Raw genomic sequence first — 24,905 nt, forward strand, 5'->3', positions numbered from 1 at the left:
TGTCGATTCTTGACAAAAAAATTAAATTTCATATCTTTGTTTGAAGCCTGAAATGTGGCGAAAGGTTGCGAGATTCAAGGGGGCCGAATACTTTTGCAAGGCGCTGTATATATAGCAAATCCTGCACAAAAGTCAGAAGAGTGTAGTAGTACGCAACGCTCGTTTCAGTTAACTACAACCCCTGGAAAAAAGTATGGAATCAACAGTCTCTGAGGAATACTCGCTATGGTTGCAACTCAAAACTACATGGTCAATTCTATTTGTTGTTGTTATGCGAGCTTTGAGACAGCAAATGATACAATTCAATGAAATTTCATTGAGTAATACGTTCTAGAGTTGAACTCTTCACTAACCCTTTAAGTGTGGGGGAAAAAAAGGGGCAAGGTCAGGGGATACAATTCAAGTCCAGGAAGTGCTTAAATAATCTGCAGTACCAGAGATTGCCACTGGAAGCGAACTTTAAAAACAGAACGATCGCCCATTCACCTATGAAGCCTGGTACAAACTTTGAATTAGGACTGTCTGGCGACACCGTTGCTTCACGGCAGTTGTGGGGGGGGGGTGAAATTCTTTGTACAACAATCGTCAGTTCGTAATGTCTCTTAAAACAATGTCAAAATGTATGACTTAGGCTACACATCCCTTAGTCCCACTGTGTACTAGTGAATTTGTGTTATTTCACAATGTTTACACTTTCTTGGAACTGATTGGAAGTGGCAAACGAGCAGCTACGTTTCAGTTTTTTCTCGGATTTGAACATACGGTTGAATCCTGTGCAACTTTGTGAGAAAATACGGGCTTTGTCAACATGGACGGGAAACATGCTTGCGCCCTGAAAAGTTATGCGAGCAAACGGAGGCCGTCTAAAACGATGACTAATGTTATCAAAAGTTTGTCCAGTTTCCTTTTGACTGATGACGGCGGGAACTTAAAAGTCAGGCCATTGAACCATTTCAACACTCAAGTCTGACTCATCTGTGTCGGAGCTTCGGCACCTCATTCAGATTTTGGGACTCACCTGAAGAACCCAGCACATGTTGTCAACTTCATGCTGACTGCGTATGTCAGAAAATTCAAATCTTATGCTGAGATAATTGGGCTGAGAACAGAAAGGCTTACGATTTTTAAGCTTGCCTCCCTGCTGTTGAGAAGGAAGTTGCTACAGGTCGTTAAAAAAAAAGAAATACAAAAAAAATCAAGTACAGTACTTTTCATCTTCATTGCTGTGCCTGTTATGTTTTGTAAGCTGTATGTAAATGATGGCAAATATGAATTGTGTTGTCTGTGAGTTAAGGACGGTTCTTATCCCAGTGAAATCATTGCTTGTTATTGATTACAAATGCTATAACAATGGCAAAATGAAGAGAAAAAAATGTTTCATCAGGAATATATTTGTTTAATGTGAGATGTTTGCACCGCTAAACTGATCTGATTTATTGTGAATTATATGGCACTGAAGACTAGAGTTGTCCCATATTATCGTGTAATATAATAATAGTCGATAAACGCATTTTAAAATGATATCGGATAATATCGATATTGCCTTCCAGTGCTTAATTTGTAAATCATAAGGTGCCGGAACGCAAAATAAATATGACAGCGCAGGGATGACGAGACGGGCACATGTCCCGGAACATACGCAGAAAATGGTGCTGAAAACAAAAGGCAAGTGCCCACTTGCAGTGCTGTGGGACTTTTCTTTGTGCTTTTCTGACTCGTTTTGAACTATCTTCCTTCTTTTTGAAAAAAACAACAAAAAAAAGACAGTAAATGCAACTGTCTTTTTGGCATGTTGAAATACCGTTTGATCCTGGTTGCTTGCTCCCCAGATGCCGCAAATTTCAAAAGTTTTTTTTTTATGTCAGGAGCGTGATTTGTTGGGCCAGCTTTTTAGCGCATCAACAAATCTCCAACACTCAAATGACGTTAAATTATTATAAACAACATGCAGTTGTTGGGATTTGTTCTGTAAATGAATTTATGCATATTATTATTTTATTTTAAACTGTAATGTCCGCAACTATGTGTAATATTCTGATATAATGTTTTCCGAGGCACCCTGAAGTGCACTCAACGTTACTGTTGTTTTGGTCACGTGATGCAGGATTGAGCCAGAGAGGTACAGCCTGCCGAGCCACAAGTTGTGTTCGTGCTGTTAGCTCCATGTGTGAATAAAGAAACAGTAGTCAGCACGTCGCGTGTTCGATTCCCTTTGTCAACAGAAAGCTCAAAAGAAGACACTATGCGCGGTCCCTTTAAGAGACGCTGGGACTTCAGAGCTGTGAGTAGTAGGAAGCGAGGGGGAGACGAATGTGGCAGCAGTCTGCTGTTATTTTGTTTGCTGTTTTCTTATTGTTGCCAAAATAAAGTAGAGAAAGCCATCAACGACTCCTCTCCTTCTTTTCCCTTATTCAGAGCAATTACAATACATTTCTTAAAATCGTTTTTATATTATTATTTTCTATACACGAGAAGTGCCGGATCTGGCCAAATATGTCCCGGTGTTGTACCGAAATCTGCGATCCGTCAGAATCTGTGACGAAGGAGGGCGATGTTGCCAAAAGTAAGGCCGACAGCAACGAAGATGAGGAATTGAAGAAGGCCACTTACGCTAACTGCGTAAACAGCCATTTGCTACGTAAATGAGGCTATTCACTCGCAGTTGCCGAGGCTTATTTTCCCTTTCACCGAATAAACATCATGATATTTAATCATGACGCTGACATTTGGAAAATGTCTGCTTCAAAAAATCACATACAGTAGCTATAGCATACAGTATATTATGAATTTTTGATGTTTCGAAAATTTCTGCTTGAATAGATTATTTTTGATATTGTGAAATAGTAAGCTGCAATAAATTGCTATTTTTCTTCTTATTCTTCCTGACGAGGTTATTGTGCCAATATCCTCTTCAATGAATTACATTTATTGTATGCCTTTTGACGTTGTGAAAATGTGTGTTCTAATAAATTACTTTGCTTTATTGTATTTTTGAGATTATGAAATTATCCGCACCTATAAATTACATTATATGAATTTATTACTCTTCCTCACGCATACACAATTTTCGATGTATAAGGACAATGAATGATAAATAAATGTAAATGCGGTAGTTAGTGTGTGATTTCGCTGTATTTTCCTTATGCTATTTCCCAGCCCATCGAAGGCAATTCTTTACTTATTTGACATCCCCTTACTGTCATTTGAATGCATGTTTCCTCAAAACGACCACCAGATACTATATTTTTAGTGTCACGTTTTCTCATAGGTGCAGATGTGGCTGTTGGAAATGGTGATACTCCTCTACTGTGTCTGAGAACAATCAAGTCACTCTTAAAGCTCTTTGCTGATCTTTTGACACCATCCCAACTCCCCCCTACTATATATCCTCTCAACTGGACCCCCAGAGGGTGTATATTTAATTATTACATTTTCCGATAGGTGCAAATGTGGCTGTCGGAAATGGTGATACTCCTCTACTGTGTCTAAGAACAATCAAAACACTCTTAAAGCTCTTTCCTGATCCCCTGACACTATTCTTACTCCCCCCTACCACATCTCGTCTCAACTGGACCCTCATAGTCTGTACATTTTATCATGACTTTTTCTGTAGGGTCAAATGTGGCTGTCAGAAATTGTGATCCTCCCCAACTGTAGGTGGGGCTGTAACATTGACACTTGCACTTTTGTGATAGCCGATTAACCCAATTTTCAGCTCTGGGGGTCAAATTGAAAGAATATGTATTGGGGGAAGTGGGGTCTGTCATTAGATCAGCAAAGAGCTTTAAGGGTGACTTGACTGATTTTAGACACAATGCAGGAGGATCACATTTTCTGATGCTGACAATTTCTGTAAGGCACATCTGCATCTATCGGAAATTGTGATCCTCCCTATTTTGTCTAAAATGAAGTCACCACTAAGGCTCTTTGGTGATTTTCTGACATCTCCCCCACCCAATACTACATCTCCTCTCAGTTGGACCCCCAGAGTTAGTGATGTTTAGTGATGACAAAATGTACAATCATTAGATTGTACAATCATCTGCACCTATCAGAAATTGTAGGTGCAGATGTGGCTTACAGAAATTGTCAGCATCAGAAAATGTGATCCTCCTGTGTTGTGTCTAAAATCAGTCAAGTCACCCTTAAGGCTCTTTGCTGATCTAATGATAGTGATGTTTAGTGATGACAAAATGTACAAACTCTGGGGGTCCAACTGAGAGGAGATGTAGTATTGGGGAGGGGGGGGGTGTCAGAAAATCAGCAAAGAGCCTTAGTGGTGACTTCATTTTAGACACAATAGGGAGCATCACAATTTCTGACAGCCACGTCTGCATCTACCAGAGATTGTGACAATAAAAATATAGTTTCAGGAGGTCGTTTTGAGGTATTATATATTCAGATGACGGTAAAATAATGTCAGATGAGTAAGGATTTGTCTTTGATGGGCTGGGCAACAGCATAAGGAAAATACAGCGAGATCAATCACAGACTACGGCATATATTTATATCATTTTCCTTATACATTTAAAATTGTGAGTGCATGTGTGGAAGAGTCATAAGTTAAAAGAATGAAAGTAATTTATAAGAGCGGACAATTCCATAATTTCACAAATACAATACAGTACCTAATTTAGAAAAGCGCACATTTTCACAACATCAAAAGCCATACATTTTATGTAATTTATTTAATGGGATATTTACATAATAACTTCATCATGATGAAGAATAATAGCAATTTATTACAGCGGACTATTTCACAATGTCAAAAATTCACATGATGTTATACTTGTATAGCGCTTTTCCATCCTTTCAAGGTGCTCAAATGAAATATCCAAAACTTTTAAAGCATTTTCTTAGTAACGATGTCATGATCGAATGTCACGACGTTAATACCGTGAAAGGGAAAATAAGCCTCGCAACTTGTAGCGAGCCTCGTTTACGTAGCAGTTCACGCCGTTAGCGTAAGTGTTCTTCTTCGTTTCCTCTTCGTCGTTGCTGTCGGCCTTGCTGTTGGCAACATCGCCCTCCTTCGTCACAGATTCTGACGGATCGCAGATTTCGGTACAACACCGGAACACAGTATGGCCAAAATCAAGAGGTATCGGATCCTGTTCCGGCAAGAACCGGCACAAATTAACCCCTGCTTCTGCCTTTGTACAAGAGCTGGTCACAGCTTCTCCTTATTTTTCACTGAATGTTTATTTGGAAATCCTTGAAGCGGTTACATTTAGAATGAGTAAAGCATTCAGTGGGGAATCACAATACAATTAGCCATTATATATCAAATCCACGACCGCTTATAACGGTATCGGTTTAACATCAGTATCGGATTTTTGGAGTTGGACAATATCGGGATATCAGCGATCATTTAAGGGGATCCACGGATAGAAAGACTTGTAGTTCTTAACAGATAAAACGTTATTATGAGTTAAAATAATTTGATATTGAAACCCCTCTTGATGTTTTCGTTTTTATTAGGGCTGTCAAACGATTAAAATTTTTAATCGAGTTAATTACAGCTTAAAAATTAATTAATTGTAATTAATCGCAATTAATCGCAATTCAAACCATCTATAAAATGTGCCATATTTTTCTGTAAATTATATATATATATATTCTGTAAAATAAATTGTTGGAATGGAAAGATAAGACACAAGATGGATATATACATTCAACATACGGTGTATATAAGGACTGTAGTGGGCATTTCACTCTACTGTCATTTAAATCTGTCTATGCTGTCCTCACTCCGAAATGTCTACTTTTTCCAAAGCTAGACAGCTAGTGAACGACGCCTTAATAATCAGACTTCTTCCTTTTTCATCTGATCTATTAATAAAATGGCCTCAAAACATTGTTCTCTTTAGACCATAGTGAAACTACAAAAAAAAGTACACAAGCATTGCATTAGCAACAACGTTAGCTTAGCACGCTATACAGGTTCACTAAACATAAACAAAAAGCGTCTCATACAAAAAATATAACATTTCGCTTACTAACATAATATGTACATTCTTTACAACAACCATACTTACGGACAAACCTTGTCCAAGGATCATATAAGCACAACATTACAACGTAGGCGTCAGCCCGAGACGTCATGCAGCCATATTGAACTGGCAAGAAAGCAATAACCCATGTCGCAAAGCGACCACAAGAGTTCGCTGTTAGACAGCACAAAAAACCTTGCTGTAAAACTTACCAAAAGGCAGAATACTGTCTGACATGGGATAGTGCGGGACATGTGCGTTAATTGCGTCAAATATTTTAACGTGATTAATTTAAAAAATTAATTACCGCGCGTTAACGCGATAATTTTGACAGCCCTAGTTTTTATACAATTTGTAAAATTAGTTTAACTAGTCATTGCTGTTGACGTCGCAGGGCAGTAAAGTCACATAGTTACGATGCCAGGCTACCAGAGTATGGCTCTACTGAATTTGAACCCGAGAGGAACATTACTGAGCATGACAGCACTGCCTGTATTTCACAAAATGAGCAGCAAAGGCAATATAAACAGTAAAGACGGGATGAGACGAGAGTAGCAAAAAAAAGATGTTCTGCCAAAATGTGCTACACCGGCAAAACATGCTACAAGAGGCGAATTTGACACCCTAAGTACTACCTTGCGCTAACAGCTTGTTTTGTTTAGAAGCATACAGACAGGACATACTAAAGATACCTTAAGAAAATACTTAAACGTAGTAATATTTTTTTTTTAAAAAGGGTGGTTTAAATAGTCTACGTGACTAATGTCTTCAACAGATCAACAATCTGTTTTAAAGCTACGAGGAAACAACATGCTTAAAAGTATGAGAGGGAAACACAGGCAAAAAGTATTTTGAGGCAATGAAAAGGTAACAAAAGTCTCAATAAAAACCCAAATAGTAAGTATTTGCCGCTTTTAACCGTTGAGCACATGTGTTGGAGATTTCGCCGCGATGAAGGAATTGCAGTAACCCGGAAGTATTCGTCGAGTGACAATCTACGTCATCACTCCGAGCGTCCATTGCACGCTTAAAACATGGCACCCTCCATAGGTCAAAACATGTACTAAATGGTATAGATGTTTAAATCCATGGCAATATTTTTAGTAATATTTGAGTAAAAGAGAACACTTGAGGATTATTAGAGCCTACAAGTCTTTAGGTCCGAGGTTCCCTTTAAAAAGTCATCAGACAACCCTCCTGGTGACTTTAAATAGATTAGGCGGAAAACACTCAGGTGACTTAAAGTTCCGCACCGAGACCCCAATTTGGCCAAATTTGAAAATTGTCCTTTATGCATGTGTGATACATCATTGGAAAGCTTAAAATCTCAATTTTTGGGGGGAAGAAAAATTTTGAACAGGAGGGCATTTTTTTTTCTTTTTTAAACAGCAAAACCCTAACTGGAGCTGAGAGCACGTGAGAGCAGAATTAAAGACGCCATGATTTTAACGAGATATTATCGCGTACTTACCTTGTTTCGATCCAAAAACTCCATGTAGCACGTATCATTAAGTGTCAAGACACAGATGTGAATGGTCGCAGCCAGATTTTTAGGGGATTTTATGGGTGAAACATGGTAAAATAACAAGGGTCGCGATGCAGAAATCGCAGACATCGAGGAGTGGTCGAGATGTTCTTTTTCATGTATTACCCTTGTAAACGTTTTTTTTTTTTTTTTTTGGATTGATTATTTATCATCTAACATATCAGGGAAAATGCGACAGTAATAAAAAACAAAACAAAAAAAAACTAAGCCATAGTTATGATGTAGATATCCGTGACTTATTTACAGACACCATTTTTTTTCATTGTGATGGAATTTGTTTAAAAGTTTAAAATATGCGAGTGAATAATTTTTTAAAGTCTTTTTTTTTTTTTTTTTAAACGAAATATTACACATCAATTAATGGGTAACACTTTACAATAAGGGTCCCTTAATTAACATTAGTTAATGCATTTTTAGACAGTAACACATGTTTAAGTAACATGGCAATAATTCAATCCCTTATCTAACATCAATATAATTAACATGAGTTAATGCATTAGTTAATGCATTTCAAGACAATAACTAATGTTTAAGTAACATTACAATAATGAATATAATTGCTTATATAACATTTATTATTATATTAACATGAGTTAATGCATTCGTTAATGCATAACCAGACAGTGACTAATAAAATTCGGTAAAATTAAATATAATATATATATATATATATATGCCTATATAGGGTTAGTGTTTGTTAAGCATTTATAATTTCTTAGTTTGGGGTAAGTGCTACACTTTACAATAAGGGTCAAAAAAGCATTCAGTAATGGTTAATAAAGGTTAAGGGGAGGGTAACTTAAGTATTTATAATTTCTTAGTTAAGGGACACATATACTACACTTTACAATAAGGGTCCAAAAAGCATTCAGTAATGGTTAATAAAGGTTAAGAGGGGGGAACTTAAGCATTTATAATCTCTTAGTTAAGGGTTATGTGTGCTACACTTTACAATAAGCGTCCAAAAAACATTCAGTAATGGTAAGTTAAGGTACCTCATTAATATTACTTAACCTTAATTACCCCACATGTGTCCCTTAACTAAGAAATTATGAATGCTAAGTTAACAAACCCTAAACCCTAACCCTAAATAAGCCTATATATATGTTTTTAATTTTACCAAACCATTACTTACTGTCTGGTTATGCATTAACTAATGCATTAGCTAATGGATTAGCTAATGCAATAACTCATGTTAATTAATATATTAAAAACTGTTAAGCAATTATAGTAATTATTGTAATGTTACTTAAACATTATTGTCTAAACATGCATTAACTCATGTTAATCAAAGGACCCTTATTTTAAAGTGTTACCAATTAATGATTCTAAGCTAAAAATGACATTGTGAATAATAAATATAATTACATACCTTCTTTTTATGGCGGTCTTGAAACAAAAGCGGTTGCGCGACGTCTGTAAACAGGGGTTTCCAGGGTATAACGGACATATTAAAAACAATTCTGGGCTCAATGTGCCATGAATCTACTATTACAGCTGTTTATTTTAAAGAAAGGCACAAGTTCAGAAACTGCTTTTTCAGTCTTGTCTGTGTTTTCAGCCATACATATACATATATATATATATATATATTAGGGCTGTCAAACGATTAAAATTTTTAATCGAGTTAATTACAGCTTAAAAATTAATTAATCGTAATTAATCGCAATTAATCGCAATTCAAACCATCTATAAAATATGCCATATTTTTCTGTAAATTATTGTTGGAATGGAAAGATAAGACAAGATGATATATACATTCAACATATGGTACAGAAGGACTGTATTTGTTTATTATAACAATAAATCAACAAGATGGCATTAACATTATGAACATTCTGTTAAAGTGATCCATCGATAGAAAGACTTGTAGTTCTTAAAAGATGAATATTAGTACAAGTTATAGAAATGTTATATTAAAACGCCTCTTAATGTTTTCGTTTTAATAAAATGTGTAAAATTTTCAATCAAAAAATAAACTAGTAGCCCTTTTCTGTCCTCAATGTGTGTGAGTACACAAATTGACAGATAGCGAACATAAGTTCCAAAAAGAAATCAGACGGTGTGGCAAAGTTGCATGGGCTTTACTGAAGTCATCTCTTTTTGACAGGAGCACGTTTCTTGTATTTTTGTAAAACTGAAAATAACAAACCAATGTGTCAATAACTTCCATAAATCACAAAATAACATAAAATGTACACACACGTGTCCATTTGAGCAGTAGCACTAGCCAATTAGCTCACAAGCATCTAACAATGTAACTGCATTTCACCATCAATAACTATCTAATGCTCATGAATATAAACAAAGGAGGAATATAACTCACAAGCGATGCATGTATTAGACACAAACAGTGTGATGGGGCTATGAGAACTGCCACTGAATACTGGATGCGGACGTTAGCTGGTCTGAATAGCACTGTCTATTAGTGTGAGTTCGCGTCGACATATAATCACGTCAGAAAAGCGCGCCGAAACCCAAATAATCAGCTGCACTGAATCGCCAGCAGAGGGCGACATTACGCCACATAACATATGCAAGTCACACCCAAGCGCCAGCAGAGGGCGGAAAAACTCCATAAAACACAATTAACAAGTTGGCCTTTCACTGTACTGACATTTAAATCTGTCTGAGCGGGCCTAGTGCGTTAATTGCGTCAAATATTTTAACGTGATTAATTTGAAAAATTAATTAACGCCCGTTAACGCGATAATTTTGACAGCCCTAATATATATACACATATATATACACATACATATATATTCTTGGTCAGTACTATTACGATTAATCGATTAACTCGAGTATTCGATTAGAAAACAAGATTCGAAATAAATTTTGCTGCTTCGAGTATTCGTCAACTAAAGTGGCTTTATAATGGTTTGTTTTGAAAGTGTTTGCATTTAGTTAGTGATTTGGGTGGATACACTGCCTCATTTCACATGGCTGAATACAGCTGCTCCCTGTGAAGACCAACATAAGCTAAGTTTTTGTTTGAGCTAATGTTTTTTTAATACATTCGTAATTTAAAGGAATATTTAGCCGTTTTTTTTTTTTTTGTGAGAATATGTGTCTGAACCCTTTGCTAAGACCAATGGAAATAAAAAAAGGTTTTGTTTTTTTTATAGCGTTTAAGCTAGCCGACTTTTGCTATGTAAGTTAGCCAATTGTTCTTTTGATGAACAGAGATCCTCATTTATTTCTTTTTTTTAATACTGTTTGAGGCTCAGCTCAGGTATTTTATTTTTTTATGTTCCTTATCCGATTACTCGATTATTCAAACTAACTAGTTCATCAGTTAATCGACTAATAAAATAATTGATAGCTGCAGCCCTAGTCAGTACCCCAATAGTCAGTCACGGTTGGTTCTAAAACTAGATTGGGGAAAAAAAACAACAAACACTCAAAAATCTAGCGATTCACTTTAGTTATCCCCGATAGGAAAAGAATTTTCTTATCCTAGATCTGTATATTTCTTATTTTGCTGTGACTCTTTCTAGATTAAACGATGGAATAAAATGATTTGATTTCTTTGTGCTATAACGTCTGTTGTACCCGTTGAATGCCGCATTGTGACAGTAGAAGAATGCTTTGTGATTGACATCAAAACGCATTTGTACACATCACAAACTCTGCTCGAAGCATGTAATGCATTTTAATGAACAACATAATTACAATCTCGTCCATTTAGAGAAAACGACGTGCAAAAATAGAATCTCCTTTTGTTACGGTATAGAACAGAAATCAACAAATCCATAATTGCAGAGGTCCGCAAGCTGCACTCTTCATTAACCTTCGGCCTTCTCACTGAGTGATGCCCAAGCCTTCTGCGTCAGAGCGAATTCTCTAGCCTCCCGCGGGGTGCGAATGTAAGAATCAATCTCGCTGTCTGAAATCTCTTCGTCGCCGGTCACGTCTTCGCGTCTTTCTAGTGCTACTTTTCTTCTCTTGGGGTGAATCACACAGGGTGGCGCGAACAGCATCCTCTTACCCCAATTGGATTCTGGATTTTGATTAGCGCTGGATTCTTGATCCTCTGCTGGCTGATTACAGTCCTCAGAATTCTGAATACTAGTGTATTGCGTCTGATCTTCAGGTTCAGAGGGATTTGCCATGTCAGAAGTGTGTTGACTCTCCACCTGCATAGCCTCCTCGTGACTCCTCAAAGCCCTTTGTAGTAACGCGTATCTGTTCTTGACAATATCTCCCACATGCCACGCCACATTGTCCAACGTCACCGAATCTGTCACCCAGGGGATCTCTTTACCCAGTTTACACAGCACCTCCTTGATCTCACCAACTCTTTTGGCAGCAGTTCGGTTCTTTCTCACTTTGGCGATCAGACAGAACTTATCCAGGGACGTTTTCAAGCGAATGTGATTGGTGTTTAAAGACTGCCAGGCCAAGTAGACTGCCGCCATCATTAAGGGGATGGGGTTGCGTCCAGTCACGATCCAGGAGTCGGCGGCGAGCTCTACCAGAGACAAGGCTCGTTTGTTTAAGTCCTTGTGGTTTTCGGCGAGGTCTTCGTGTACGTCGAGGGAGGCAATTTTGTACCTAGCGTATACAGACAAGGAGAAAAAAATATGAATATTGCTACACAGTAAATCAAAAGAACTGAGAATCAGTCCTGATGAGGTTATGATTAGAATTGATAGAATATAAATTAAGACTTGCAGACAGGACATATTAACTGGAGTAGATTACCAGAGGTGGGTAGTAGAGCTGAAACGAATACTCGAGCAACTCGAGTTTAAAAACTGATCTGAGTAATTTTATTCACCTCGAGTAATCGTTTATTTTGACAGCTCTAAGCATCACGTTTTGCTCGGACTACTTTTAATGCGGGACAACGCGCTGATGTCACGTGCGTAGAGGAAGAAGCAAAAAAAAAACTTACTGCAGCCGACAACCGCTACAAACGACGCCGACGTTGCTAAATACTAGCCCGCTCATGCTACGTTAGTTGCAGGTAGCGTCCAATGAGTCTCATAGAGATCACATGTATGTTGAACTAGATGCAAGTGACAGACTCGGCCGCGTCTGGGCAGCGTTAGCAAACAGCCGCCATCTTAAAGCAGTAGAGCGCTAAGCGCTAATAAAGAGCGCTAAACGCTAATATATAAGATTAACGTTACTGTCACTACTAGCTCACCTTACGTTAGCACTGCGGAGGGCTAGGTTTCAATTAATTAAGACCGCTTTCGATGTGTGGCTAACGTGTCTTACATACACGCTTTAACATAACATAGCGTTGTGGAGTGATGAGGGTGTCAAATAAAAACTCAATAATGCTCACTATCAATTTTAGCTCAGTAGTCATTGCTGGATAAAGCACCAAGTAGCACTAGACCTAATGTGCTCCAATACAGCCTGTATCATACATTTATTTTGAACAGTGCAAAAACTCAAAATCCTATCAGGACTTACAGTTTAGACTAACTTAAAACTTAACTAGAACTTAAAAATGGCTTGACACAAATAGAAATTTAATTGAAAAACGTGGGGGAAAATCCTAACTTTTAAGTGATGTGTGTTATCAAGCGTAAAGGCATTTTTAGGTGTGTTTATATATACATACTTTTTTAATATATACATATACTTTTTTAAAATAAGATCTAAAGGTTTTTTGAGCGAAAGCAGTGAATTTGTCATTTTTTAAAATTCTAGTTACATCTGAGATGCAATTGTTGGCTGTTTTCAACAATATACATCAAAAATAAAGACATTGATTGACTGAAAATGATAAAATGTCTTGTTTTCTCATGTATATCTATAATTGCTCTTCACCTAAAAATATATTTGTTTTATCCGATTACTCGATTAATCGATAGAATTTTCAGTCGATTACTCGATTACTAAAATATTCGATAGCTGCAGCCCTAGTGGGTAGTAACGCGTTACATTTACTTGAGTAACTTTTTGAGAAAAATCTTCTTAGTTTTACTAAGCCATTCTTTTTGCTTTTACTTGAGTATATTTGTGAAGAAGAAACACTACTCTTATACCATAACTTTGAGCTTCACTAGTCGTTACGTTTTTCCATTTTATTCAACATGTTAGATTTTACTTTTGTTTTTTTGCGTGAGATGCCAAAAGTGTCTCTACCAATTTTACCAATGAGACTTCCTAACAATAATCACGACTCCATTATACCAATCAATAATAATGCTAGCCTGTTCAATCACATGGAGTCTCTAAAGCACCGTAAAAATTAAATGTTCGACATAAGAGCGATGCCCTTAACATGACTCCAAAGCTCGGATTTTAACCTCTCTCCCTGTTTTTATTTGGCACCGATTGACCACGGAAAATTGGAGATATGATCCTTTTAATTTAATTATATGAAATCAGGGTCTCTGCAGGGTTCACCAAGCCAAATTTAAGACTTTTAAAGACTTTTTTAACACCGTACTGAATAACATTTAAAGTGCATGTGACACGAAAAAGCATGTTTATTTCATGATACACGCGGTATTTTATGCTCCTGAATGATATGGACCGCTTGGATGTGTGTGGAAGCGATCGCTATATTTATTTAGTTTTTTGAATCCCGCGGCATGAAAATGAGTGACTTCCGGCTTCGGCCTTGCATTGAGGAGGAGGGCGCTGTGACGTGTACGGGTGAAGGCGTCCTCTTCACTTTACAGCGTACTTTTGTGTATGAGGACGAAGCATTCAGCTGATTTTGCGGGTTAATACGTTTATTTTTCGCATCACGCCAGCCAAACGGCTGCAGAAAAATCATTCTGTATGAGGGAGAGGCATATGCGCCTTTTCTGGAGTTTCAAAAGGTTTCCATTCACCGTGGATATTGGCCAAAACAAGCCCGACTACTGTGGGACCATTGGACTTACAAGGAAGTGAGTAAACATCTTGTTTTGTATTATGTCAAATACGAATACAGCGATTACAAAGCAAACACTACAAACTTTCTTTAAATAAAGGACTACTTACGTTTGATCATTGATAGGCATGTAAAAAGCTCTCCTCATGCACATTAGCTGCACGTTAGCTTCACAACAACTGCAGCCGCTCTCCTCCAGGGAACGAAAACATTGCTCTCCGGCGGGCGGTTTGCCAATCCGCAAAGACAATCGACAACGCAGTCGTCATGTCAAATAATCCGGGCTAGTTATGTGTGATTTTCTTGGAAACATCACTCGGTTCAGGTTAGCATGTCGGCTAGCTGTCACGCCTCTTGGTTTCTTTACATTCTCCCAAGCCGGGGAAGGGAAATGGCAAATGTCTGATTTAGGTGTCATAAAATATCGTTCGGGAGGTGGGACAGTAAAGGTGAAGTCGACAGTTTTGACCATTATGGAGTAATTTTGCCATGTTGTCCTAAATAAGTGCATTTTTATTGTTTCATATTCCATTTAGCACAAGACTGTTATTTGTCATAACCATGTCATTTATTTAGCAATTGGGGAAAATACTTGGATAAAGAATATCCTGTAAAAATATTGAAGAGGCAGAAACAATGACACTTGGCAGCTCTCTTCGTCGCGTTTTCCTCGTTGTGAATAGTTCCCCCTCGATGGGCTAACAGGTCCTTCTCAAGCTATTTATATAGCTACTGGGGAAAAATACTTGGATAAAAACAATATCCTGTAAAAATATTGGAGTAGAGAGACTGAAACAATGACATTTTGCGGCTCTCTTCGTCGCGTTTTCCTCGTTCGGAATAATTAGTCAAAGGAAAAATAGTAAAACCGATGAGCCCAGTCTGCCGCTGACGTCATTCACCTGTTGGGGACTCTAAAGCCCTATAATGGTAGGCTTGGCTAACCGGCAGATTAAAAGAAAAATTTCTCGTCATCTGCGCTTACCTAAATTGTTGTATATAGTCGAATCGTCTCAAAATATGATTCTAATTCACATAATAATGCCATTTAAGACTTTTTTTCTCCTGTCGTATGCTCTTTAAGACCCAGTTCACATCAATACCGGCAAAAAAACGTACAAATGATTTGAAGGAAAATTGAAGGCAGGAATTACTTGCAAAGTATATGAATTTATTCCTAGCTCTCTCGCACGGTCATACAAAATGCTTTACCAAACCAAAACACTATAACTTTCGCTCTTGTGAACCAATGTCACCCATAGAAGACATTTGATGCTAGTTTTTTATGACCGCCTTGTGCTTTTCAGATTTGCAATGGGATTCCAATGCCTTGATACATAATATTCCAAGTTTTAACATTTTCTTGCACAAAGTGCAGTGTGCTTCATACGCTTTTCCTCCAACCGGCTTCAACCATGTGCTGAACAGTACATTCTCAAGCCAGAAATCATTAAATTTGCACCATGTATGTAACTACTGTAAACCGGTTCTGTTAAAATTTTCTCCGCTATGACTATGCTAACTAAGCCGTCTAGTGCAACTGCGCGCACAGCAAAACCTGCTTGTGTTTGATAAATTCTGACCGGGCTGCACAGGTTGTTGCGCCTTGTAGATACGAGACTGAAATGTTCGCTTCCTCTAAATAAAAGTAACAACAATAGATTTTTAAGACCGTTCACAATTGTATTTATGACCTTTAATGAGACTCAAGGAGAACTTTAGACATTTTAAGGCCTTAGAAATCTAATTATTGAATTTAAGACTTTTTTTTTTTTTTTTTTACTTTTTAAGAACCTGTGGATACACTGAAATATGTTTGCTCCACTAGAGGGCACTCATGCACTTTGGATGAAGGATTCCTCATTTCTGTAGATTTTTTTTCTCTCACTGGAATTCAATGGTTTTTTTTCCCCTTAACCCTTTACACTCCGCGTTGTACATTTGGGGACGCCGACATCACCTTGATTTCTGTGAGCCATAACGTCTGTTGTACTTGTTATGAAGACGTCTATTTTGGCCAGTATATAGAAGAATAGTAGCTCTTTCATTCAACACCAGAAGGTAGCACTGTCGCATGGTAACCAAATGAGTTTTCCTGAGCTGACTCGAAGTTAGTGAGTTTAAGTTCACATCAGTGGCCGCCGTCTTGCATCCACGACGTTTCATATCACGTCTCTGCTGGATTAATTCATTTTTCTCACAATTACATTGACAAAATGGCATCACAACGACAAGGTAGGGGTAGAAGAGGTGTAGAACACCAGTAGAAAAGCATCCAGTCCTTAGCAGGTGAGCAGAAGCAGTGAATTATGCCGAGTCTTAAGATGAGTCACCAGAAAGATGGGACATGGATTCGGAGGAAGAGGATTTGATCAACAATGGTATTGATCCCCTCCAAAAAAGGTAATAAAATGAAAAAATATATTCATTCATCATGACCAGACCAATCACAGATGTAAAAGATGAAGTTTCATATCATTGAACTAAATAATAAAAGTTTTTTTTTTTCACATTTCATGACAATAATGTCTATTGTTTGCAAAATATTGTCAAAAAGTGCAATTTTTGGAATGTAAATTACTCCGTGCTCATTTGCTCAAACTCGATGTGCAATTTGTCAAATTAAAGCTAAGATTTTTGTGATCAGTTCCTCACTGAGATTTATAGTTTATCTGTAATCAGGCAATGTGTGTTATTTTCTATATTTGGCATTTGAAATTCTTAGCTGGTTAGGACATTTTCAAAAATGTAAACATTTTGGAGAAAATTTCATAACAATCCTTTGATGGAATAAAAAGATGTGCAACAAGGCATGTTTGAACTGTGTTTAGTTTATAAATACTCATAATAGGTTACTGTACGGTAAAATAATAGCAGTTTATACAGATAACTGTGCTGAGAAAAAAAATAAGTTTAAAAAAAAAAAAAAAATCAAACATTGGAAGCAATTCTTCACGTTACTAATTACTTGAGTATTCTTTTCATAACTTTTTTACTTGTACTTGAGTACATTTTTTGGGATGACTACTTCTACTTGAGTGATATTATTTCGAAATAACACTACTCTTACTTGAGTAAAGTTTTTGGCTACTCTACCCACCTCTGTAGATTACAAATCCAACAGAAATGTACAGTGTGGACCCCTGAAAGTTGAACTTTCAATTATCATCATAAGTACCATGATTAGCAGTATAATTAGCAGCAAAATTCGACCTAAGATCTTCAAAACCTAAGTAACAATTACATAAAATCCCTCACCTAGTGCCGACAATCACTTAAGTGAATTTAAGAGGGGACAAACAAAAGTTTCCCCCCAAAAATTGAGCAGTTAAGTATATGAGCCTATTTTAAGCTCAAAATTGGCGATCAATCTATAAAAATAAACTATATGAGCAAAACAGTTGTCAATTAATTTCATAACTGATTATCTGTCAGTTGAATAATCATTGCACCCTTAGTATAGTGTTTTATGCATGGACACATTGGTGGGATTCCGGCAATATGCTGATATGTTCCACCATTGTATCTGTGATGTGATATTTGTATTTGGTGTTATGCTCCATGTGAGCTTACTCTTGACAATGAGCCTCCATCACATCATTAACGCTGACCAGGGGCGCTTCGATCTTGAGAACCTTCACCATCTCTTGGTAGACGGCTCCCAGTGTCGCTATGTCGGCCTCCAATAGGCAGGCGATGGTACCCATGGTGATGGGCCAATTGAGCTGCCTGCAACTCACCAGCACGCAGCAGCCGGCCAGGTGGTCCTTCTTCTGCAGGCTTACCCTCAGGAAACTTTCATGCTCGTAAGCCTGCCCGAAATACGTGCTTGCCAGTGTCTCGATTTCTGTGTTGACTCGCAGAACTCTACAGAGGGTTGTCAGTCGCTGCTGGCCTACACGGGTTTGACAGACACATTATGAGTGTGAGAATACAGTGGGGCAAATAAGTATTTAGTCAACCACCAGTTGTGCAAGTGCTCCAACTTGAAAAGATTAGAGAGGCCTGTAATTGTCAACATGGGTAAACCTCAACCATGAGAGACAGAATGTGAAAAAAAAAAAAACAGAATATCACATTGTTTGATTTTTAAATCATTTATTTCCAAATTAGAGTGGAAAATAAGTATTTGGTCACCTACAAACAAGCAAGATTCCTGGCTGTCAAAGAGGTCTAACGTCTTCCAACGAGGTCTAACGAGGCTCCACTCGTTACCTGAATTAATGGCATCTGTTTTAACTCATTATCGGTATAAAAGACACCTTTCCACAACCTCAGTCAGTCACAATCCAAACTTCACTATGGCCAAGATCAAAGAGCTGTCGAAGGACACCAGAGACAAAATTGTAGACCTGCACCTGGCTGGGAAGACTGAATCTTTTCAGTTCTCCCACTTGAAAATATTAGAGAGGCCTGTAATTGTCAACATGGGTAAACATCAACCATGAGAGACAGACTGTGGGAAAAAAAAAAAAAGAAAATCACATTGTTCTATTTTTGAAGAATTTATTTGCAAATCATGGTGGAAAATAAGTATTTGGTCAATACCAAAAGTTCATCTCAAGACTTTGTTATGTACCCTTTGTTGGCAATAAAGGAGGCCAAACGTTTTCTGTAACTCTTCACAAGCTTTTCACACACTGTTGCTGGTATTTTGGCCCATTCCTCCATGCAGATCTCCTCTAGACCAGTGATGTTTTGGGGCTGTCGTTGGGCAACACTGACTTTCTACTCCCTCCACAGATTTTCTATGGGGTTGAGATCTGGAGACTGGCTAGGCCACTCCAGGACCTTGAAATGCTTCTTACGAAGCCACTCCTTTTTTGCCCTGGCTGTGTGTTTGGGATCATTGTCATGCTGAAAGACCCAGCCACGTCTCATCTTCAATGCCCTTGCTGATGGAAGGAGATTTTCACTCAAAATCTCTCGATACATGGCCCCATTCATTCTTTCCTTTACACATACCAGTCGTCCTGGTGCCTTTGCAGAAAAACAGCCCCAAAGCATGATGTTTCCATCCCCATGCTTCACAGTGGGTATGGTGTTCTTCGGATGCATTTCAGTATTCTTTCTCCTCCAAACAAAACAACCTGTGTTTCTACAATAAAGTTCTATTTTGGTTTCATCTGACCATAACACATTCTCCCAGTCCTCTTCTGGATCATCCGAATGCTCTCTAGCGAACCACACACGGGCCTGGACGTGTACTGGCTTCAGCAGGGGGACACGTCTGGCAGTGCAGGATTTGAGTCCCTGGCCGCGCATTGTGTTACTGATAGTAGCCTTTGTTACTGTGGTCCCAGCTCTCTATAGATCTTTCACTATTTTTGCTCACCATTCTTGTTATCATTTTGACGCCACGGGGTGAGATCTTTCATGGCGCCCCAGATCGAGGGAGATTATCAGTGGTCTTGTATGTCTTCCATTTTCTAATAATTGCTCCCACGCTTTACACCAAGCGTATTACCTTTTGCAGATTCAGTCTTCCCAGCCTAGTGCAGGTCTAAAATTTTGTCTCTGGTGTCCTTCGACAGCTCTTTGGTTTGGCCATAGCGGAGTTTGGAGTGTGATTATGGCTACGTTCATACTACAGGTCTTAATGCACGACTCCGATTTTTCCGTGTTTTTCCGACTCGAGTGAGGCATTAACTTGATGGTCAGAACGTGACAAGTTGCTTAGAACTGGATCATTTCAAATCCGATCTGGGTCACTTTCGTATGCGGTTCAAACATTTTTCCACATTTTATCCGACTGCTCGATTAATCGATAGAATTTTCAGGCGATTACTCGATTATCAAAATATTCGATAGCTGCAGCCTTAATTAATATAAACGAATACATTTTTCAACGATAGATTTTTTTTTTTTTTTTTACTCTGCCTTTTAATAGAATCAACATCGAGAATCGTTTGGAACCGGAATCAAAACATGGAACCGGAATCGTTCAATTTCAAACGATGCTCAACACTAGTCGTCAAGCAGTCAGCACAATTAAAGTTTGTTTGTGTGGCAGAGTTCCTGCCACCCTCCTCAAAGTCAATTAGTGCCAGTGAAGGCGATACAGAGTACAGACTAGAGGCGTGCAAAATTTCCGATTCTTAGATTATTCGCGATTCGGCCGTGGAAGATTCGAGAACGATTCACAAATATCAAAATTCCGATTATTGAATTATACCAGGTAAAGTGGAAGTAAAACACAGTCAGCGCGGTCTTTGGGACGCAATGAGGAACGGACTGAGCGTAAATATCATGTTCAACTCATGCCGCTAGATAAAAAAAACAATCATACCTGACTGCGGCTGACAGCTGCTACAAATAACGCTCAGTTGCTAATTGCTACAAACATACGGCTACAGTAGATATTAGAGGTGTGCAAAATTTCCGATTCTTAGATTATTCGCGATTCGGCCGTGGAAGATTCGAGAACGATTCACAAACATCCAAATTCCGATTATTGAAGTATGTGAAGTAAAGCGGAAGTACACAACACTCAGCGTGCCGCGCGGTCTTCGGGACGGAACGGAGCGAGAGTAGCTAAACATCATGCTTCCCATTACCCGGCCCCTCGGGTAATGCCAGTGCTCAACTCACGGCTCTAGCTCAACTCATGCAACGAGATAAAAAAACACAACAACATACCTGACTGCTGCCGAAAAGCTGTACATCCATATAATGTTACGGTGGATATCATTTATATAGCACTAGATGCAATATAGATTTGGTAGTGTTAGCAGCATATCTACAAAAAGCTAGATGCGGACATTATAAACGGCCGCCATCTTAAAGCAGTACACTTCCCTGCAAGGCTATTGTAGCGAACCTTCCAAGCAAACCTAATTAACTTTTATCTAAAATACTCCTAAATCGGTAAAATGTTGACTTGAATCTATCTTTAAAATAGTTTTAAAACTTTCACATGTCAAAAGTAGACAAAAGGGAAATTATGGAATAACGGGAGCAATTTTTACAAATTTAACGGTTGATTCACAACATTAAATTAATTGAATGTAGTTTAAAGCTGCTGAAACAGAATGGGGCTGGAGTTTTTTATTTAATGTTATTTTTGTATATTTGTTTACTGCTATATTTTAACTTGATACTGAAATAGTAGTGTGGTTTAGCCTGAGAGTATTTTTGAACAATTTTGGAACTAATGTACAAAACATTTTATAAAAAAAAAGGAAAAAAAAGGAGGGGGGTGCATCAATAATCGTTTTATAATCGAATCGGAGCCTCTGAATCGTAATCGTAATCGAATTGATAGGTGCCCAAAGATTCCCAGCTCTAGTAGATATCATATATATGTAGAACTAGATGCAAACTGAAGACGACGTCGCTGTTAGAACATGTATTATTGAACAGAGATGCGAAATGACAGATATTCCGGCGTAAGCAAACAGCCGCCATCTTAAAGCAGTATACCTCTCTAGAAGGCTCTGTTGTAGCGAACGTAATTAACTTTTTATCTAAAATACTCCTAAATCGGCAGAATCTAGTCTTGAATCTATCTTTAACTGATGAAATAGGGTTAAAACTTTGACAAAAGTAGACAGAAGGGAAATTATAGAATAATGGGAGCAATTTTAACAACTGTAACAGTTGATTCACAACATTAAATTAATTGAATGTAGTTTAAAGCTGCTGATACAGAATGGGGACTGGAGTTTTTTATTTACTGTTATTTTTGTGTATTTGTTTACTGTTATATGTTAACTTGATACTGAAATAATAGTTTGGTTTAGCCTGAGAGGATTTTTGAACAATTTTGGAACTAATGTACAAAACATTTGAGAAAAAAAAAAAAAAAGGAGGGGGGTGCATCAATAATCGTTTTATCATCGAATCGGAGCCTCTGAATCGTAATCGTAATCGAATCGTTAGGTGCCCAAAGATTCCCAGCTATAGTACAGAGTACAGACTGCCTGAAGATAAAAAGAGGTGTCATTCAACTAGTTATCAGTCGACATATCATCACAAAGGTTATGAAACTATCTTATAAAGGTTTAAAAGTCACCTAATGTCGCTTTAAGGAAAAATAATCTGATTGAGATGTTAAACATTTGAAGTGTAGGAGGTGCGAAAAACCGAATAGAAATATTTTTTGTGAAAAAAAAATCGCCTAATTACAGCCAATGATTTAATCTTAAACATATGTATGCAGAATATCTCACCTTTGATCTGGTTTAAACATGGCTTTTTAACTACAGCTGTTGTGCGGCTGTAGCTGACATCTAGACAAAAGTAGGAAATATCATAAATTTATTAGCATTTCATATGAGAAACACATGACACAGTTAAACACTTAATTCGTTTTCACCTGTTCCTTCGAAAGTATCGTGGGTGAGAGCCCCCTCGGTCACCACAGTTCCACAGTCCGCACAGACCTTTTGACGCTGAGCATAGTGGTCGTCCTCCACAACGCTGGACGAGCCGCAACAGGGACACTTTAAACTCCCTGCGGACATCTTGTGTCAATACTGCCGCCGAAACGGCTAGAAAACTAAGAAGAAATTCCTAAAAGTCACCGGCGAAAAAGGAACGAAAGTACTGAATGACGTTTGCATGGATAGGTTCGTCAAAATAGTTCCGGGTAGATATAATGCAAGTAATAATTGATTCCGCCTTTATTTGAAGGGTTTGAGATATGGAAATAAAGTCGTATTTAAAATATAATCGCAATTTTATACCTACATATTAAAAATAGTGATGTAATATTAAAGGTTATGTTTACTTAGGGGGAAAAAAACAAAAAGCTGAGAGAAGGAGCGGAAGTACTGAATCGCGAATACGATGTTCGTCAAAATAGTTCCGGGTAGATACAATGCAGGGAATAATTGAATCCGCCCTGGTTTGAAGGTCTTGGGATTATATAAATAAAGTCGTATTTAAAATATAATCATAATTCCATATGTAAATATTCAATATATTTGTGTAATATTAAAGGTTATGTTTACTTAGCGGGAAAAAGCTGAAAGAAGAAGCGGGAGTACTGAATGGCATTGCAGTGTTCATCAAAATAGTTCCGGGTAGATACAGAGCACGGAATAAATGATTGTGCCCTGATTTAAAGGGTTTGAGATACGTTAATAAAGTCGTATTTAAAACATAGGCAGAGTTTGACTTTTGGGGCAGGAGGGGCACAACATTTGTTGACCCAGAAACGCAGCGTCAGCAATAAAATCAACTTACAAGAATATAATAATAAGTTCACAATGAGTGTTTTTTGTTTTTCATCATTCTTGAGAGGAATTCTCAATCAGGCTGCTTAGGCAATACTGTTCGCCAAGATCCTCATTCATTGAATTTGGTACGCCCGCCGGTGTCGTGCTAATGTAGTTACCCCAGTCAAAAATTGTATCCCCTGGGCGGGGCCATATGGAGGAAGATTTGTGTCTTTATCATTCAATCAAGAAAAAAAAAAAAAGGTTGCTTCAATTAAAAAAAAAAAAAAAAGTCGCTTCAATCAAAATATTTTCAACCAAAAAAAGTCACTTCAATCAAAAGATATGTGTTTGAATGCAAAAATAAACTTAAAACAAAAAAAAAATGCATGTGAAAGCTATTTTTCTTGGATTATATATATATATATATATATATATATATATATACACACTTTTTTGGGGGGGGGGGGGGGGGGGTTAAGTAATGTTGATTTGTGTTTGGGCCACATTTCAATCAAAAAATAACTTGCTTCAAAAATATATATATTGAAATTTCAAAAACAAAAATCACTTCAATCAAGAAAAAAAAAAATTCAGTCATAGAAAAAAACTTTTGAATGCAAAAAAATATTTGAGATTGAAAAATTTGCATTTGCATTTGCAAAATTTGCACTTAATTTTTCATTAAAAAGTTTTCTTTGAAGCAATCCTTTTTGTGTTTGGGCCATATTATGATTAGGACATTTGTGTCTAAATCATTCAATCCCCGAAAAAGTTGCTTCAATCAAAAAAATATATATTTTAAATCAAAGAAAAAAAATCATTAAAAAAAAATTTTTTTTCTCTAATATATGTTTAATATATATTTAATTATATGCAAAGCAAATGACCGTCTAAGGTGCTCGAAAAATAATTTTGACCCATTATAATTTTTTTTTTTTTTTTATCCATTCCATTCATTTTTGTTGCAGTTTTATTGCTTTACAACTTTTATATAAATATAGGAAAGTCAATTACATGCAATGAGACTTTTTGGCCACCGGTGGGGGGGGGGGCTGGCCCCCCTTAAAATCCGCTTATGATTTAAAATATCATAATTTGATATCTACGTACTATATTAAATGTTGGCGGCACGGTGGCTGAGTGGTTAGCACGTCTGCCTCACAGTTCTGAGATCAAGGGTTCAATCCCGGGCTTCGGCCTTCCTGTGTGGAGTTCCGGTTTCCTCCCACATCCCAAAAACATGCATGGTAGGCTGATTGAACACTCTAAATTGTCCGTAGGTATGAATGTGTGCGTGAATGGTTGTATGTCTCCTTGTGCCCTGCGATTGGCTGGCAACCAGTTCAGGGTGTCCCCTG

The 24,905-nt window shown here is 37.6% G+C and overlaps 1 protein-coding gene across 1 annotated transcript; it reads right to left on the minus strand.

Moving 5' to 3' along the window:
* Positions 1-11,172: 11,172 nt before the first annotated feature.
* On the minus strand, positions 11,173-23,079 carry brf2 (BRF2 RNA polymerase III transcription initiation factor subunit). Its single transcript, XM_057818135.1, has 4 exons — positions 22,701-23,079; positions 22,555-22,614; positions 17,957-18,278; positions 11,173-12,093 (listed from the first exon to the last, which is right to left on the minus strand). The coding sequence occupies exons 1-4, from the start codon at positions 22,846-22,848 to the stop codon at positions 11,325-11,327; spliced, it is 1,299 nt and encodes a 432-aa protein (XP_057674118.1). The 5' UTR covers positions 22,849-23,079; the 3' UTR covers positions 11,173-11,324.
* Between the last annotated feature and the right edge of the window lie 1,826 nt (positions 23,080-24,905).

This window comes from Corythoichthys intestinalis, chromosome 17, assembly GCF_030265065.1.
Source record: "Corythoichthys intestinalis isolate RoL2023-P3 chromosome 17, ASM3026506v1, whole genome shotgun sequence".
Classification (NCBI taxonomy): domain Eukaryota; kingdom Metazoa; phylum Chordata; class Actinopteri; order Syngnathiformes; family Syngnathidae; genus Corythoichthys; species Corythoichthys intestinalis.

Coding starts and splice junctions, on each gene's coding strand:
- brf2 (XM_057818135.1), bottom strand. CDS start 22,848: ATGTCCGCAGGGAGTTTAAAGTGTCCCTGTTGCGGCTCGTCCAGCGTT. Junction 22,615..22,700: donor CGATACTTTCGAAGGAACAG/GTGAAAACGAAT, acceptor ACTTTTGTCTAG/ATGTCAGCTACAGCCGCACA. Junction 18,279..22,554: donor ATGTTTAAACCAGATCAAAG/GTGAGATATTCT, acceptor AAACCCGTGTAG/GCCAGCAGCGACTGACAACC.